At 47.5% G+C, this 18,527-nt stretch overlaps 1 protein-coding gene across 1 annotated transcript in view; it reads left to right on the top strand.

The window, feature by feature from the left end:
- The first annotated feature begins 11,310 nt into the window (after positions 1-11,310).
- The window catches only part of PDE6H (phosphodiesterase 6H), an 8,950-nt gene continuing 1,733 nt past the window's right edge, over positions 11,311-18,527 (top strand). The window contains exons 1-4 of the mRNA XM_009645578.2: positions 11,311-11,383; positions 16,001-16,190; positions 16,461-16,501; positions 17,395-18,527. The exon at positions 17,395-18,527 is cut by the window's right edge and continues 1,733 nt beyond it. Coding sequence (XP_009643873.1) covers positions 11,356-11,383; positions 16,001-16,190; positions 16,461-16,501; positions 17,395-17,471 — 336 coding nt within the window. The 5' untranslated portion in view covers positions 11,311-11,355 and the 3' untranslated portion in view covers positions 17,472-18,527. The remainder of the gene's footprint in view (positions 11,384-16,000; positions 16,191-16,460; positions 16,502-17,394) is intronic.

The raw sequence follows: 18,527 nt of genomic DNA on the forward strand, positions 1-18,527 counted from the left end.
CCTGCGAGCCGGGGGGATTTGTTTTTCAGGCCTGGCTTCTGCTTTGTTTATTTTCCCGGTTTCATTTAAGGTCGGTTTCAAAAGCTGCCCCTGATTTGTACCATTTACAATAAATGGAGAATTAGGTTGAGCGCATCCCTGCGTCCATGGAGGGTGGAGGGTGCGTGCAAACGGGGGACATTGAGGATGAACCTCTTTTTCCCTGGTTAACACATGCTACCTGCTGCACCTAATCTGCTACTCATTCACGATTCCCAGCCATTTTCATGCAAGCAGTTTCAAAGATCAACTACCTCAGGAAGAACAAGCTCTCATTTCCCAGGGATGCTTAAACGATCAGAAAGATTTTACACCGCTTCCTCTCTGAAATATCAGCAGATTTTATCTTTCTTTTCCACTCACGGAGTGCCCACTTAGTTCATCAGTCACATAAATCCTTCACATACAATCCTCAGTGCAGAATTTAAGAACAAATTAGATCGTTGGTTTGCAACCAACAAATCTGGATCTGCAATGACTGACAGAATGCTCTTAATGCGTTTGCAGAAGCAAAATAAGCAAAGCAAATCTATTGTCAATGGGCTTAAATTCACTGCTCCAGATCCACATATCCATTAGAAAATATTTATCATACACAAATCTTCAAGGTTGCACACAACCGAGTAAAAGGCTCTTCTTCAGGGGCAGACAGATCTCAGAAGAGAGCGACTGATTTTCCCAGCCTACCATTGCTTTCATTTAGGCACTTTCATTCTGACCGCATGCATTTCAAGGGACAAACGGAGCATATGTCTGGCCAGCAGTGGATTTCCATTTAGCAGGGGCTGTAGCCTCAGAAACATTTTAAGCTTCCATGAATTAGCTTCACCACGAAGATAAATTTTTTTTTTCTCTGCTGCCCTTTTTCACTCCTATGCTAACCCCCTCCATGGGCCAGCACAAGAGAACTGAGCTGAATACAGCACTGAGCTGAGTTTAAAACGTACCTGGCAAAAATATGTAAGCAAATGCACAGGTATAGACCAGTGAGCTTTAAACCCAAGTAGGTTTCCCGATCCTTGTTCACGATAGCCAAATGGGGCTAAACATTGGAGGTATTTAAAAGACGGGTAGACAAGGTGCTTAGGGACATGGTTTCGTGGTGCGATGGCAGGGTTAGGTTAACAGTTGGACTTGATGATCTTAAAGGTCTTTTCCAACCTGAACGATTCTATGATTCTAAACCCTTGTGTCAGCATTTAGCAACCCCAGCACATCAACTCCTTGTCTTGGTTCCTGTGCTGTCTGGACTAACTCTCTGATTTCAACAGGCTTCCTAATTTGTGCTGGGAGACCAGAACCCTTTTGGCTGGGAGGGCATGTGGGTTGAGGTTGCCATTCGCTCATGGCTTGGCTGGAGATTTCCTTGGGTTTAGCGGCTGTGTACAGAGACACCAGTGCAACCATAGCACTAGCGCTATCATGGTCATTTTTGCTGGAGGATAGTAGGATTTAGCTTTCTCTCATTGTTTTTTTTAGTTGGAAATAAATACAAGACTGACTGTGTCTTTGTGTAGCTATTTGCACACTATTTCTAAATGTGTGTGAGCATGTATCACAACCAGTATATCCACAAATGTGCACAGAAGTATAGGGATGCATAGCTGTGTGCCACCATACACTCAGCCTATATTGGCATGACTGCCTAACATGCAGGAGAAGCAGATTTTACTCCTAGATTAGCAATTAGCCAGTATGTAATCATGGGCAAATCATGTCATTGCTCTGTGCTTCATCTTCCTGTTGGTAAGAGTGGTGAGAAGGAGCTGCAGACGTTGGATATGCACCATGCTGAGCAGATGGGAGCTTAGAAGCTAGGCATCATCCTTTGGGTCAGCATATCCAACATCCCACTGGGAAACTACGTCACTGATCTGCTGGAAGAGAGGCAGGTTTTGAACTGCATTGGAGCGGAAGATCGCTGAAGGCAAATCCCTACCAATAGTATTTAATCTCTGACAAACTGATGCCATGTAATGAAGATCATCTCTTGGCAGACGTTGTCCAACCCCAGCCAGTTCTTATGTCTGTGACAGAAGGAGGCAAGGACAGAAGCTAGAGCATACCTGCTTTATTGCAAAGGAACCAGTAGTATTTCAAATATGTCCTTAGCTGGAAAAAATATTTTCTAGTTAAATTATTATTATTATTATTATTATTATTATTATTATCGTTATCGTTATCGTTATTGTTATCGTTATTGTTATTGTTATGTTTTATTATGTTTTATTTACTTTGTCCCCAGTGATCACAGTTAGTTGTGCAATTAGTTGACCACATTTATATGTGCAATCAACCACTAGCGTCTAAATTTATTTCAAGTAAATAGCCAAAAGCTTATGCAAATTTTTAAATGCATGTCCTTCAACTACACAACCTTTACTCTCAACAGTCGTATGTCTTCTGTAGCACCTTCTTGGATCCAACAAATCTTGAGATTTCTTAAAAATTGTAAGATTAAAAAAAAATTAGGCATGGCATTTTTTTCTATTTGTGTTTGGATTACTTCCGTAAGATGTCCAGCATTTCTGGGTTTGAATTTTCTAGATTGGTGGTACATTGCTGCTGCGTGCTGCTAAATGTCACCTCTGTGTTCTGCAAAAGAAGAGGCCGTGTTTGAGGAAAGGAACTAGTTTATGGCCTTTAGAAGCAACTAATTCAGGAAGCCATCACCTGTTAGAATCCTTTACTTTCACCTATTCCTTAATTCCAAAACTTTCTAATTTTGAGCTGAAATTTCCAAGGCTCTTGGGGGAAAAATAAAGAAAGATTTTACTCCAGGCAGGGAATCCATTTTTGTAATTGTAAGAAGCCCAATAGTGTAATATTTTTTTATACTGCTCTTGAAAAGTGGTTTGTTTTGAGCTTCTCATTTGCATTTGCGCTGAACTCGGTACATAGTGTTACTAACTCACATTACTCTCTAATGAATAACGTTGCCGAATCCTGTCACTGTCATGAGCTTTGCCTCCCCCTCAAGCTTATTGCAATCCCTGGGTAGACTACAGGCGATATACACTGGGAAGACACCCTCGTGGCGCAGCAAATTCATGTCAACAGCTGCTGCAAGGTAAGCATCAGTTTTGGCCACGGGTGTCCCCCAGGTGGATGTTCCCAGGTGGTGACCCTCACTACGTGCAGAGATCCTTTCTCCTCCAGAGAAGAGAGGGGGTAATCCGGGCCTGAGGCAGTCACGAGGTGATGAGCATGGGGGAAGGTGACAGGTCAGGGAGCTCAGACACGAGGCCCTTCCCTGCCATATGAGGGGGCATTCGCTGTATCACGAGGTGTCACCCGGCTCCTTGGTAAACCCAGCACTGCCGCCTCTGCCTCCCAGTTAAGTGGGATAAACAAGGGGAATGCAGCCCGTAAAGCATGAATTGATTGCACATGAATAGAACGCAGGCACAAGGTGTCCCAGGATTTGCTTTAAAAGGCAGCACCCTAAGGCTGATCCTGTTGTGCCTAGCACACATGGTGCCTGTCTTCTTCCTACTTGGTGCCACTCACCCCTCCTAATGTGCTGCAAGGGAGTGTGCAAGCTGATGGGGTGGGAAGGGAGGAAAGGAATGGGGGCTAGACACAGCACTGGGCAAGGGAGACAATATTAGGCATGGAGAGCAAGGAGGAAGGTGGCACTTTGGGGCACAGCCACAGAGCCCCTGGTAAGGGTTTAGCTGGGTTTCCCACCCCCCAATGCCAGGCAATCCCTTCAAACCGCTTGGACTTGAGGGCTTTCAGCTGGGTGAGGAGCTGACCCTCAAAAAACGTGACTGGGTGCTCCATCTCCCCAGCTCCTCCACAAGAGATTTCCTTGAAGGATGGAGAGAAGATTGGAGATTTAACGCTTGTCTAAGCAGCTTTCAGGCAAGCTAACGTGCTAATCCCATAACCCCCATCTCCAGCCTGAAGGTGCGCAAAGACTTCACATGTCACTTCTGGATGACTCAACTCCCCTGGGGGAGCGAGGGGAACAGCAAGACAGAGAAAGGAAAAAGATTTGGTTGGGGATGAGAGAGTAGGGGCAGAACAGAGCCAGTTTCCTCCAGAGGTTGGCCTGAGAAAGGCTGAGGATGGACAGAGCAGTCCAGCAAAGAAGGAGAGCTAAGCGGGTGGAAGGGGGAGAGTGAGAGGACAGAGCTGGGTGGGGGGAAGAAGGTCCCTGCCACCGGGGAGCAGGGGTGTTTCCTCCGCACCCCCTGCACTCCAGAGCCCAGCATGGAGGAAAGCAGCTTTTGCTCTCCATCCCTTGGTGGGAGCCAGTGTCTTGCAGGGGGTGCTGCCCTAGAGAAGTCACCCACTGGAGCTGGATTTGAAAGAGGACTGGATTATTTTAGGACCTCTCAGAAAACAGGTGGTTATGTAAGGTCAAATCTCAGCCCTAAGCTGATCACCAGGCAGGGAGTTAGGAGGTATTTATCCAAGCACTCCTCCTTGTGTTGTGACTTCCCTCCAAAACAGCCAGAGCTGAAGCTGGGACTAAATTAGGAGGAGAGCTGTGCTATCCTCCTCTGCTGGCCTTAGAAAATCTGCCTTGCCAGCTGCACCCTGCCTTGCCTGTGCTAAACACTCCTCTCGACAGAGACTGTGATTTTTTGCTGGAATTCATGGCTCCGTGTCAGGCTGTGTCCAGGCTCCCGCTAGCTCTTAGCTGCCTTATGCGCCTTGGTGCTTTACCCTTCGCAGTGCTCAGGGCACGCTGCTTGCAGCTACATAACCTCTCTCCGAAGCCACAAGGCAGTAATTATCAGCGTCTCTGTGGCAACGTTCTTCCTTTATTGCACTTGTGCTGTTCCCATATTATTGCTCGCACGGCCCTGCCTCTGCAAACCCCCACAGCGTTATTGTGGCAGATTCTCACGGAAAGCGCCGACGTGAGAATTGCCCATTTCTCCCTCTCCTTCTTTATCTCTTGTTTTGTAGACTTTAGTACATAGAAGAGCAAAACAAAAGTGGCACTCAACAAAGCAGGTAACAGCTCTTTAAATTCTCAATCAATATTGTCCAATAATATGTATTCACAGAAGCTTAACAAGCAATGCATGTGCAACATTTGTACATGATGAGCTTTCTCCTCTCAGAGCTAACAGAATCACAACCAGGAATAACCAATATGGAGTTTAAGTAGGTCCTGATGAAAAATGTATCATGCTAAGGGAAATCACGGCAAGAAATCATCACCCTCATCATTTTCATTGTCATCACCTGCTGCACTGGAGAAAGCCCTCAGAGTAGGATGCTCCTATGGGACCACATCATTGCCCTTCCCAGCTGGCCACCAGGGAAAATTTCCCCTTTCTTTCTCTCTCCCTTCTTCCTTTATTTTCATTTTTCTCTAGAAATAACTTTCACCACTACAGTCAAAGTATGCTGTCAGCTATGGACCCCACAAATAAATCTTTGTGTGCATGCAGCTGTCAGAACATCCTTTATGCGACATGCATTTGCCCAGCATGCAGAAATGGCTCCTAAACAGCTCAATTCTTCTATGGTGTGTTTATGATGCTTGACTGGACCCCCAAAAAGGGCTGCAGTTCCAGGTTCTTGGCACAGAAATATCCTTAGGGGCCTCCCAGTAAGAAGGTCTAATTCACTTCATAGATGTGTGTGCCTCCACTGGAAAGCAAGAGTGTAGAGGCTCTAAATTAAAAGAAAGGTTGGAATCTGCCATTGAAAGGCCATTCAAAAAAAAAAAAAAAGAAAAAGAAAAAAACATTAAAACCTATGCATTTGCAAGATTCTGAGGGGAGAACAGAATGCTTAGTACCTGGCAATATATCTGAGCAAGAAAAGGAGAAAATTTAAAAAAAAAAATTATTCACATTTCACCCCCTGGCTTTTCCCCTTCCACAGTTATTTCCACCAGGGATCTGCTATCACATAGCAGCTAGAGCATTTAGCATCCGTGTGCCTGGGAGGGGAGCAGCCACCCAAGAGACAAGATAATGGAGCAGGAAGAGCTGCCTCCTCTGCCCATTAGCTGAATGTTCCCAAGGAGAGTGTGAGATGCTCCCCAGAAGCAATCATTTCAGTTTGAGAGCCTCAGCTGTTGCATGAAAAAAAATCGTAGTAATGGTGGCAAAGAGCTGAACTGAATGAGATTGCACAGCGGTGCTTTTATCTGGTAGGAGGAAGAAAGAAGAGTGTGTCTGTAGCATGGTGTGAAAGCCATACGAAGAGATGTGTCCCCTTAAGAAGGAGAAAGAAACGTTTTACCAAAATGTTTTAGAAGAGCCTTTCTTTATTGGGCTCCTGGTTGCCAAGGAGAAAGAATTGATCGTTCAGAAAAAAGATGAGAAAAGGAGCTGTCAGGGAAGAAGACATCTGGAGCTGACTTGTGTACAGCTTCTTCTTCTTCTTAGCCCAGTGACACTGAATCATTTACTTCACTGTTCTAAACCGAATAAAGCTCTGGAATTATCTGATTTCCATTTAAACAAAAACACTCTCTTACAGTCTCCTTTTTTTTTTTAAACAAAGCAGTATTACTTCACTGTTTAGTGCAATGTGTGATCATTTTAGTGAGCGCTAGCGGATCATTTAATCACTGTTCACAGGTATGTGGCATGTAATTCATAGAGAAGGAATGAATTATGGAAAAAGAAAAAAATCTAAGGAAGACCCTTGAGACAATACTGTGAAAACTGTGTTATTCGAGTGCATTTTTAAGAGCAACCACATGCTCTGCTTTCTGGCAGTCACATAGATAACAAGATTAACTACCTGGATTTGATCAAAAAAAGGGAAAAAAATGTTAGGTCATGGTTCACTGTATTAATGTTGAGCATGTTCTGTAAATGGCATTCAGGAGAAAAATAATCTTATAAAAGAAAAACCCGATATTTTAATTGTGGGCAGCATGGAAACAGGAAAGAGAGGAAGCTTTTTAAAATGATGTCGCAAACTCAATCCCATTGCAGCACTACCAACAACCTGGATGCAGGCATTAAGCAAAGTTAGCGCAGGGAAAGGATGCTCACTGCTGTTGCTGCCTTCTCACGGGACAGCTCTGCAATGAGCAGGGGGTTGCTCTTGAGCAATGAATCACAAGGCAGTTACAAAGCACTGAGCTTTTTGTGCTGCGTGGCCAAGCACATCAGTCCCCACAGCACATTTCTGGATGGCTGGGTCTCCTCTGCAGGTCTATGAACTTTCTGTACAGCAGTTTCCATTTTTGCAAAGAGGGATGATGAAAATTTAGCTCTGTGCTTTGAGATCTGTGGGTGAAAAGTGCTATCTAAAAAAGAGAGGATTCGTCCTCGTTTTCCTTTTATTTATGCCAATCAGGGAAAAGTTCGTGTAAGTTAATAAAATCATACCAATGTAGCAGTCTGGTGATATTAGATGGTAAGACTTGGTTATCTGTTCCAAAAAAGGCCAGACTCACTGCTCAGAAATAAACTGGTAACTCTCTGGTAACTAACGCAGTGTATGACAGGCTCCATGGGTTTTATAACATTTGCTATAAAAAGCCCCAGCACGTCCTAAAGCGTTGGTGCCTGAAAGCCTGGGGCCTGTAATGATGTTCTGACATGCACAAATCAAGCACCCTTGACTGAATGAGAAAAGCAGGAACTTCATTTTTCCTGAAGAAGCCGTGGCAGTGGCCATTTGGCTTGAGGACTTAGTCACATCCCCAGTGCCGCCTAGTTTCTAACACAGACAGGGCCATTGCTGATAGTTCAGCTAAACCTTATGGCTTGATTTGTGTTTCCTCAAGGGACCCTTTTCTCCAGTCTGACCATAGAAATCTCTCTCTAGAGTCCTGGCAGTGGAAAACCAGACCTCAGCCTCTTTAATCTCTGCCCCATTGCCAGAGCAGCCTCCAGGGCACGGAGTGGAAATGAGAATCAAGACCAGGCTCTTTTGCAAGCTGAGCTCGGAGACACTCAACCTAACTGTGGTATCCAGCAGCAGGCACAGATTCCCAAAGTCAGCACACCTGGTTTATTGCGGGCTGCTACAGATGCTTAATCTTGACACAAGAACAGTAGTGTATGATTTCCTGAAGGAAGAGCAAGAAAACTCTCCACGAGGATACTTTCTTCTCTGCATCTTTGATGGACTGAATTACATGTATTTGAACAGCTAAATACCTGCACCAGGCAAAGCCCAGTCCTCTATATCTGTTTCTCTTTTTTCACCAGCACAAGCGACAGACAGCTTAGGAACATGATGGGCATTGGGGAAGGAGGGTTACAGCACGCAAATCTTCTTTTACAGGCACCTTGGTGCACTGAGTTTCTCACCAAAATGCTGTTGACGTGACAACGTCGCTCACCTTCTACAAGACAGATAGACAATCTCATCCCAAATCCAGGTCCTGCCAGTTTCCTCCTCTTGCCAGGAATTCAGAGGCACTTGGTAGGCCGCCTGTCTGCAGGAGGGAAACCGAGGTTTAACTGCAGATGCCTGGGAAATTCCCTGCTCCTTTCCAGTCAGGTATGTCTGTGTGGCAAGTGATAAAGCTCTATCAATAAGGCACAAAGTCTCCCAAGTACCTGGCACAAGCTTGTAGAGATATGTTTCAAAAGAGTTACTGTGGCTCATGCCAGCCACAGCCCTCATCCGCTGCATCTCCGAGTCCGCACCTCGGCTGGGATTTCCTCCCACAGTCCCATGAGCTCAGCCAGCCCCTGGAAAAGTCACTGCCTTGTAAACTTATGTTTTCTTTGTCATTCAAGTGAGCTGCTATTTCTGGTATAACTACAGTTACCATGGCTACACCAGCTCATAAATAGGGTCAGAAACCTTGGAGATGTTTTTTAAGTGATTCCTTGGAATAGGGAATAATCCGGCCAGAGGTAACAAAGCTCATGGGGTTTCCTTTGGGGCTCCAGGGATTTTTGCTACTGCTTGGACCCTACGGCTTCTGGTGCAGCTTTGGTCTAGATCGGGTGGCAACCACTGTGGCCCAAAAGGCTTTTCTGGGGCCAGGGGAGGAAGAGCCTGGGCAGGGGCAGGGAGGGACAGGGATCAGGTCCCTGGGCAGAACTTGTCACCCATGCAAGGTGGCAGCCAGGTACCGACACAAAGCTGGTGCCTGTTGCTCTGCAAACGAGCCGTGCACCCACATCCCCGCAAAGAAAATGCCACCCGCTTTGTGAGGGGAAGCGGAGGGGGCGTGGATGGAGAGAAGAGGAGGAGAGGGAAAATGGCCTGATAATCATGGGAGATAAGAAAGAACACAAATGGGGCCATATAGGGAGTTTCTTGGCCAAAAATTAGCTTCATGTGACACCATGGAATTTTTTTTTCCCACGTGTCCACTTTTGTTAAAGAGAAATGAGCCAGATTTCATTGGGAAAGCAGGAAAACAAAGGGCGTGTTTTGAAAGCAAGCAGCCTGAAAGAATGTAAATTTTTAAGGTTCAGAAAAGAAGAGTAGGGGGCTGGAGAGCCAATTTCCCCAGCAACTCTACCTACAAAGAAGAAGGCAGAAGGGGAGGGGAAGCCCCCAGAAACCTGTCTGCAGCAGATGGAGGCATGGGAATGAGCAGCGGGGATGGGAGCGGAGTCTGCTGCCAGCAGGCTGCACCTCTTTATATCCACACAAGCAGGTCCCTGCCCACAGTAATCACTTCTGCTGTCAGGAGCTGCTGAGCGCAATCAATCTCTGTGCATTTGTGTACAAGCTCTAGTCATCACAGGGAAGAGATGATGCCAACACGATGCTGCCTCCGTCCTCTTTCCCGTGCCCAGAAATTATCGCACAAGCCTCTGAAAGCTGTGTGATGGCCCTCAAACGTGTGGGAACGTTAAGTGTGTTTGCTGCTTCTCCACTAGATTGAAAGCCCCTCGGCTGCATCTAGGATTTACTTCCCAGCTTCTCTGTCCCCACTCAAGGCCTAGGACCTTATCGATTTTTTAAATGTAAGCTAAGAGTCTCGTTGAGGGATTTACCTCATCTGACTTCAGCCTTCTGAAAGGCCAGAGGCCTCAGCTACAGGGCTCTTGCTCAGCCCCAGCGCAGTGCTAGTCCCCACTGCCAGGTCTGTCATGTCAGAGAGAGCCTGTCCTTTCTTGGTCACATGCAGTCACACCCCTGGCTGGCATGGCTGCTCCAAAATCCCCTCCTCCAGCCTCACCCAAAGATGAAGCCTGTTCATCACTATACAAACCCACACCCTGATTTCCTTCTGCCCCTGCACTGCTCCGATGCTCCTAGCACAGCTCCTTTCTCTGGGACCATTTTCGGTCCTGCCAGCCCTGATCTCACGTTGTGAGCTGGATGCTCAACAAGGGTAGGCGAATTGTGCTTCACCAGAGTCAACAGACCCCTGAGGACTGTTAACCCTGGGGTTATGCCTCAAACCAGGCAGCTACAGTCCACGACTGAGGTGCTGCTGCAACTGAGGATAAGGATGATCTTCCAGCACCTTCTAGCAGGGCCCTGGACCTTCTCTTTTCATCCTGAGGCTCCTCCCACTTTTACCACATCTCTGACACCAATCTCCCAGGGAGTCACAACGGGCTGTTAAAATATATCAGAGACATAAAACACCCAATAAAACAGTGTGCATTACCATCCATGGAGTTTTGCTGGGTTGGAGTTTGGGCTGAGGGACCAGCTCTTCCCTTTCTCAGACAGCCCCTCACAGTAGCAATGCTACCAGTACCTGAACTTGCAGCCCAACACCTCAGGTCTCAGAGGTGACAAACCACCCCGCTGGCTGGCCACCCATGTGCAACACAAAGGTTCCCCCCTCCTCCCCTGCCATCCCACCTGCTGGATGCAGTTAAATATTCACCGGGGCTCTGCGCAGCATCTCAGCAGTGTTCCCTATGACTCCCTTGAGCGGACTCAGCCCTCTTGGCACCAGGTTGACCGCATGCACCACTCTCTTGGGCACCCTGCAGCACAGCTGAGAACATGCATTCACCAGCACAGGGGAGGGACCTGGGCTGATTAGGACCAACTCCTCCCTTCCCTGCATGTGCAGGCGTGTGTGTGAGTGTGTGTGTGTGTGTGTGTGTGTGTGTGTGTTCACAAGCAGCGGCATCACTCAAAAGGCAGGTGATTTCCTTTTTTCCTCTTTGATTCTCCAGAGACCACCCCACAGGGCCTCCAGAGAAGCCACAACCTTTTCTTGCAGAAAGGGGCACATCAACCCATGTCGAAGCTCTGCTGCCACCCCAGACCTCGCTGGAGCTGTGCGTGCAGAGCACCGGGGTCACAGAGCTTCCCACCCATCCCCCCCGTCGTGCAGGGGCCCGCCCACAACTGGTGCCCTGATGTCACCTGGTGGTAGGGTATATCTGGAGGAGAAAGGACACCTCGAGACCCTTTCTACGCAGGCTGGAGGACAGGAGTTGAATGATTTGCAAGAGGAGCCCTTGGCACTGTAAGTACTTCCTTGGAGCTCAAAGCAATAACGCGGGTGGCAGAGGGGTGAAAGAGGAACTGGCTGAAAAACCCAGAGAAGAGAAAAGCCCTGTTAAAATCCCATGGGGGAAAAATTCGGATGTTTGTGATTGGAGAGCATGAACAGACCCAGTAGCTAAAAGAGGGAGTTGTGGTTCTTGGGTGATCATTTTCTGTTTCCTCTAACATTAGGGCAAACGCTGCAGCTGTGGCTTATCTCAAAGCTCCCTGGTTGTGTGAGTTGCTCTGCTCTCCATGGGGCCGCCCAGTTTGTCGTGCCAGGCACCCCTCAGTCAGGGCTTTCTGGCACCCCCTTGGCTTGTGTCCTCGGCTGGCTGAGCCTGCGTGTGAGCAGCTCCGGCGGGGGCCCTGAGGAGCGGTCGGGGCAGGCAGCCGGTGTCCCCTGCTCCGGTGCCCAGCCATACATGCAGGGCACATCAGAAGGGAGTGTATACTACCTGATTCTGTACCTCTGGTGTTAACGAATCCTTTCTTTCAACTGAGATAGCCTTTCCGATGATCCCCATCTGGGAAGCAGTTGTGGGAATATAGTTCTACTTGAAATTAGTTTCTGTCTTTTAGAGTGCATCATCTTTCATTTACTCTTGGCCTTAAAAACGCTGCTAGAATGAAGGGTCTGAGATCCTGTGTAAAACACAAGATCAGAAAAGGCTGAACCTGCGTGGACTTTTTCCATCGCTATGATTAGCCAGCTCAAGCAACTGAGGCTGGAGCTGTGAGGCTCCTCACTCCTCACAGGCATCTTATGCTGGATACAATATTCCCTGACAAAATCCTGGCTGCAAGGATGATGCTAGTGGCTCTCATGAGGTCAAGAGCTGAGCATGCAAGAACCCCATCAAAAGGAATGTAAAAACGAGGGTATTTCCTCCTGGATGCCATCTTCTCCCAGCACATCACTGTGTGGAGGGCCACGGTCCATGGGGGCTCTGTGTCTGACACCCCTGAGGCACCATGAAGACAAAGGCACATGAAGACAAAGGCACATGAAGTCTGTATTTTTGAAGGTTTCAGACAGGGGAAGGTGAAATCCTACACTGAATCTGTCTGAAGAAGGTCAAGTGAGGCATCTGCATTATCTGTCAGAGAAATTTTCCATAGAGAATCAGAGATTAAGGAGGGGGCAGATTAAAGAGTCGGCATTTGTCGGTAGTATTCAAGCCTCTTTAAGTTCAAAGAAAACTAAAATAAGGATGATTAACCTGGCCAGCAACCCAGAGGTGGGATATCTGACGCAACTGAACTAAGCACATTACCGTGTATTAGGCATAATCAGCATTCAGATGCAAGCAAAGCTCTTACCCGAAGGAGTAAACCCTAGACTGAGCAGAAAAGCTGTCAGGCCCAATTAGGTAACACCTTGTCAGAGGAGGGGACAGAGGAAGCATCTGGAAGAACATCTTGTTTCTCAATAGCCTTCCCATCCACAGCCATCAGCTCTCGCCCAGGAGCTGCGTCCCAGTGCTGGCGGCAGCAGAAGAGCTCTGGCAGCCTGGGAAGCACTGGGGTGAGGCAGCGTAGCACTTGCAGGGAGCTAGAGGAGGAGACCCAGTCTCGTTGAACGCTCATCAAGCCATCTGTCTGGTGTGGTACCAAGGACTATCCAAGTACCCAGGTACGGGGAGGCGAAAGGCTGGGAAATTCCCCTGGGAATCTGCCGTGAGTGTTTCTTTTGCATCTGTGATCCTGGGGCCACCTGCCCAGCCATGTCTGGCTGTGTGCAGGGGCAGCTGGTTCCCAAGGTGTGGGAACTGGGGCAGCTCACTTGCTGCGGGGAGGGCCCTCTCCAGCAGCAACATCTTTGCTTGTGTGTGATGGCAGGAGAGTCCCACCGACTCGCTGGTGGGAGGGCAGCTAGATTTCTGCTGTGAAATGGAGGCTGTTTTGTGGAGGTATTTAAAAGATGGATAGATGAGGTGCTTAGGGACATGGTTTAGAGGTGGAATGGCAGTGTTAGGTTAATGGTTGGACTTGATGATCTTAAAGGTCTTTTCCAACCTAAACAATTCTATGATTCTATGATTAAGATTGCTTTCCATCTTCTGCCCTTTCTTTTGGTGATGCGTGGGAGAACAGGTAGAGGGAGGTTGGTAAGGAAGAGGTTAGAATTGTCCCTTTTAGTTTCACTGACTGCCGTTTCCTGAATTCATGCATGTGAGAGAGAGGATGAAGGGTGATTTGGGCAGTTTCATTTTCCTACCAAATCCCAGGTATCAAGTAGCTGACAGGTGGATATGACTACTTCAGAGTGGGGGAAAGGGAAACTCCAAGGACTGAGTCTTCCCATTAGTTGTTTCTCTATTGAGTGAAAGCCAGGGGCAAGGTATTGACTCAAGGAACTAAGAGTTGACCCTCAAAAGATGTTTTTGTGGTTAAGGTACCATGCTGGGAACTCACCCGGAGACTGAGCTCAGCTACCTCTTGCAAGTTTTGTATGTCAGGGCAAGGGGTTGGAAATCTGTTAGCCGGTTTCTTTCTTCTGTTGTACTTGTGGGAGTAGCCCTTGAGAGGGGTGCCAAGTACCTCTGCATGTCAGATGAACTGAAGGTGCATAGAAGTGGATGTGTGTCTCTCGTAGTTCAGGAAGGGTACTTAGCACTGAGACAGATACCCTACAGACGAGAACTGCTCCTGAGGTGGAGGCATAAGGCTATACTTCACGGCATTAGCAGACATGCCATGGAGCAGTTTCCCAATGCAGAGCATTTTGTTGTAGGGCAGTACCATCTGAATTCCTCACTGGTCCTGAGTAACAGCGAGGCACCAATTTCTCTCTCTGGTTTGGAGCCAAACTGCCTTCACCTCTCAGTTTGGCCCTAAAAAAACCATGAGTCAGAAGATTTTCTCATTCCTCCCAGCTGTGCTGTCCAGGTCATACCGATCACTGCACTTCTGTTCCCATTCTGTAAAAGATGAAGGTGACAGGTTTGCCTGTCCTACCACCATGCTGTGAGGATAAAGCTGTAAATACGGGGTGAGTGTTCAGGTGCCTCAGAGATGGCAGCCAAATAGGTAACTTCTACGTTTTGAGCTGATCCCTGTGTTTGTGGGCACAGTGTGTGCTTAGGAAGCGTTGTGTTACAGACGGGGGAATAGCATCTGTGCATACTTCAGCTGCAGACACAACCATCTGCTGCTCCATTTGGGGCTGCTGGAACCCGTCCAGTCTCCTGCTCGGGATATTACAGCTGAGACAGGAGCCCGACCACAAGCGACAGAAGAACTAGCATGCCTCTAGGTGCTATCATTAGGATCCATCCTACTGCCAGCACAGATGGAAAGATGTCAGGGGTGAAGTATTCCCAGGCTGCCACAGATACAGAAACATGGCTCTTCACCTTGCATTGATGTGGAAGTGACACAGGAGGGCTGCTTGGATGGTCTTTCTCCTTGCATCTCCAGCTTTGCTTTCCAGCGTTTTGGCTGTTTCAGGACTGTCAAAGACATGAACTGCCTTCAGACTAAGAAAAAAAATACCCATCTTTGATGGCATTTATAGTTCTGAGATTAAAAGTCCAGAGTGTCACTGCAGGCAATATTGGGGATTAGGCCAGAGCACTATGGTGACATAATGGGATTAGCCTTTAGTACCAAATCCTGGAGTTAATTCCATCAGCCTGGCTGCACAGGGGCAAACACCTGGAGATAGGAGTTATGTAATGGTCATGGGGAAGAATGTGACTTCAAGGAGGGGAGAAAAAGTTGGCAATTATTTACCTTCCATGAACGCACTTGGTCAGATCATTCTAGCATACTAATTAGCACAAAATTTGATGAAGGGCTGGGAGCTCCCTCTTGGGCACTGGTGAGAGTTATCGCTGTCCCCTCTGGGAAGGAAGCAAAGGGCTCCGAGTACAGCAGTTCTGCCCTCTGAGGCAGGAGAGATGTCTCCACACAAGGATTGCTCACTGATAACTATTTAGTCCCTATGAAGTGGAGCTTGGCTCATGTGTAGTGTGGTGCAGAGGAAGTCGATGCACATAATACAATGCTCAAAAATACCAAAACGCACACATCCTGGGGGCGGTTACAGGCTTTGTTCTCCTAAATCCTGAAAAATTAACTTCTGTCTAAAAGACAGTCTCCAATGCTTTGCCTTAGCCTTCTTCACAACCTTTTAAAGGTAGTGTGCTGTTTCCGCTAAGGGTGGTATTGACAAACATGAGGCCCTAACTGCAGCTGCACCCAGACTAAGGGCCTGTCTAGCACAGCATCCCATCTCCATCAGTGTCCAAAAGGTACTGCTTAGGCACAAGTATAAGAACAGGTAAAGTATATCATGGTGATTCCCAAGGAGAGGATATTTCTTTAAGCCCTAAGTGTGTCTTTGTGGCTCCTAGGGGTCATATCCTAAACCAGTCCTTAGTTCGAGTGTCCTTTGCTTAGCATTTTAACTCAAGCATGCCAGATCCAGTGCTATCCTGCTTACTTTGTATGCATTACAATCTTTCTTTATGTTTAGTATCTTTATCTCTAACCCTGTCACAATTATACTTCCCGTAATTCTTCCACCTGACTGCTGATACCTAGAAATGATAAGCAGAGTGTTGTGTCAGTCCTTGCCGTTATCTTGCAGACAGAGGGATCGGAGAGGGGCGCCCCCCCGCCACACACAGCAGCCCAGCGATGAGTGACAACCCAAGCACGAACCTCAACACCGGAGATGCTCCAACTGGTCCCACTACACCACGCAAGGGGCCTCCCAAGTTCAAGCAGAGACAGACAAGGCAGTTCAAGAGCAAGCCTCCTAAAAAAGGAGTAAAAGGGTAAGGGCATTTTGGAAAGAAAAGAAACCATGCTAGTTGGGTGGCTCCCGACGGCTAAGCTGGGCTCCTGCAGTACCATCTTCCCTTGGGCGAAGAGCCAGGAGGCTTTCCCCTGCCCCCTGGTGCCGTCAGCTCTCCTACCTGGAGCTGCTCCTTCTTGTCTGCTGCCTGCCCACACTTCTCCTTCCCCGGCTGGGGGTGCAGGGCAGCTCCCCTTTCCTGGGTGCTGCCGGCCCAAACTCACCCCTCGCCTGTTCTTTTCTCCCCTAGGTTTGGAGATGACATCCCAGGCATGGAGGGACTGGGCACAGGTAAGTGCTGCAGGGTGTTGTTGTCATGCCCTGCTTTAACAGAAGCTTTACCAGAAGCCTCTCTGCCTCCCTGGCTTCTCCACAGCTCCCAGGGTACCAGAGAAGGCTAGTACCCCCTCCCCAAGCTGCCACGGTCATGCTTATGCTTACATACACTACAAGGCAGAAAAGCTATTTAGGCATGCTTCAATTTCTGAATACTTTCATTTGGCTGCAAATGTGCTTGTTTGTCTTTGTTTTCTGCTAATACTTTGGCTAAGAATTTAAGCAGAATGAGGTTCTCAAAGAAATGCCAAATGCTAAGCTATTAATACCAAAAATCACAGGAACTAAGTCCCAGCTGGTTAAGTATTTGTGTTGTCACCAGAATCCTAATTTTAAGAATTTTACGCACCCGTCTGAAATAGAGAAACATGCACTGGATGAGCTGTAGCCAGTCAGAACTTCTTAGGTATCAGTAACAACTGCACCTATCAATGAGTTACAGGTCCTGAATGTTGTAGTCCAAATTATTCAGTATCTGATTTAAGATTGCACATGCCTTCAAGGAGACCACACTTTAGCTACAGGCAGTTTATAAGAACAGGAGAAACCACATAACCAGAATGAATTTTCACACCAGTCTATACTGTCACTGAAGAGGCTACAGACGATGCTAGTTTGCTTTTGCTCACAAAGATGGCACAGGAGCAAATCCACCAATCTGGTTTGGTCCGGTAGGTAGGGCCAGATTTGAAGAGCTCATCTGCTCATTTAGCTTTCACGTGGAGTCTCATTCTTCTTGCTCTTCCCATTTCTAGTGTATCCCAAGTAAATCAACCTCTCTATTAATACAAAAGAAATGCAAGAAGTGCAGTGACCTGAAGTCATTTCTCGTTCTCTCTCTTTTGCAGATATCACAGTGATTTGCCCATGGGAAGCTTTCAGCCATCTGGAACTGCACGAGCTGGCCCAGTTTGGGATCATCTAAGGTGCCAGCATCTCTACTGGTATCACCTGGTGACTCCACAGAACCCAGCATGGTCTTCATCACCTTTGACATTTATTTTTGGCCCTTACATCCACCTGCTTGCACATGGGCAGAGTGGTTTTGTAAGAGCTAGTTATGAGAAATTTGCAGATTAATTTGGCAAAGAAGTTATTCAGGACCCTGAACAGACCTCATGCTCCATGTGATGAAACTACTGAAAAATGTCTTAATGCCTCCCTGCACCATATCCCATCTTCTCCCACTGCCGTAGAGCTTCATGTGTACAGAGATAAGGGGAGGCTGTATTTGAACTTCTCCCCTGGTCACTGAGATACTGTGTGCATGGCTGTGCATGTATGTGCAGGCCTAATTATATCAAGCCCATTCTTTTTTCTTCCTTCCCCCACAACAGCTCTCTGTATAGGATTTCCGTGGGTATGTCCCCATGTCATCCAGGCCACCAATTAGTTGCTGACAGTATATCTGTAGAGAACAGGATCAGCGTTACCGGTCCAGACATTAGGCTATTTTTCTGTAGAAGGACACCCTTCCCCAGGGGCTGACCGTAAGAAATCTGCTGCTAAGATTTACCTCATCAGCAAGAGGGGAAAAAGGCTTGCAAATGTTGTCTCTGCTGTACTGCCCACCAGCTATGAGCCATGAGGCTTTGGCTGTTCTAACAATGTTAAATGAAAATGCGTGTGTCCAAGATCAATAGCTAAGTGAATTAATCCTGCTATTCATTCCTTTTGTGCTCCTGAGTGGTTGCGGTTCCAAAGAAGCGGCACTCCAAATGACATCTGCGCTTCCTCTCTTTCGGTGGGAGGCCCCTGTGTGACACTTGCACTGTCCCCAGGCCCATACATATTTACATGAGGCATTTGCTCCCCGGGACACGTTTGCTGCCTGTTAAGAAGATGGAGGATCATTGCAATCGGTCACCAGACAGTGCCAGTAGTCCCGCCTCATCTAGCAGAAGCTGGTATTGCATTAGTTGCTCCCTCTTCTCTGTATTTAGCATAGGGCAGGTCTCCCTTCACACACACACACCCATCC

The sequence above is a fragment of the Egretta garzetta genome, unplaced genomic scaffold, assembly GCF_000687185.1.
Source record: "Egretta garzetta isolate BGI_Z169 unplaced genomic scaffold, ASM68718v1 scaffold38, whole genome shotgun sequence".
NCBI lineage: Eukaryota > Metazoa > Chordata > Aves > Pelecaniformes > Ardeidae > Egretta > Egretta garzetta.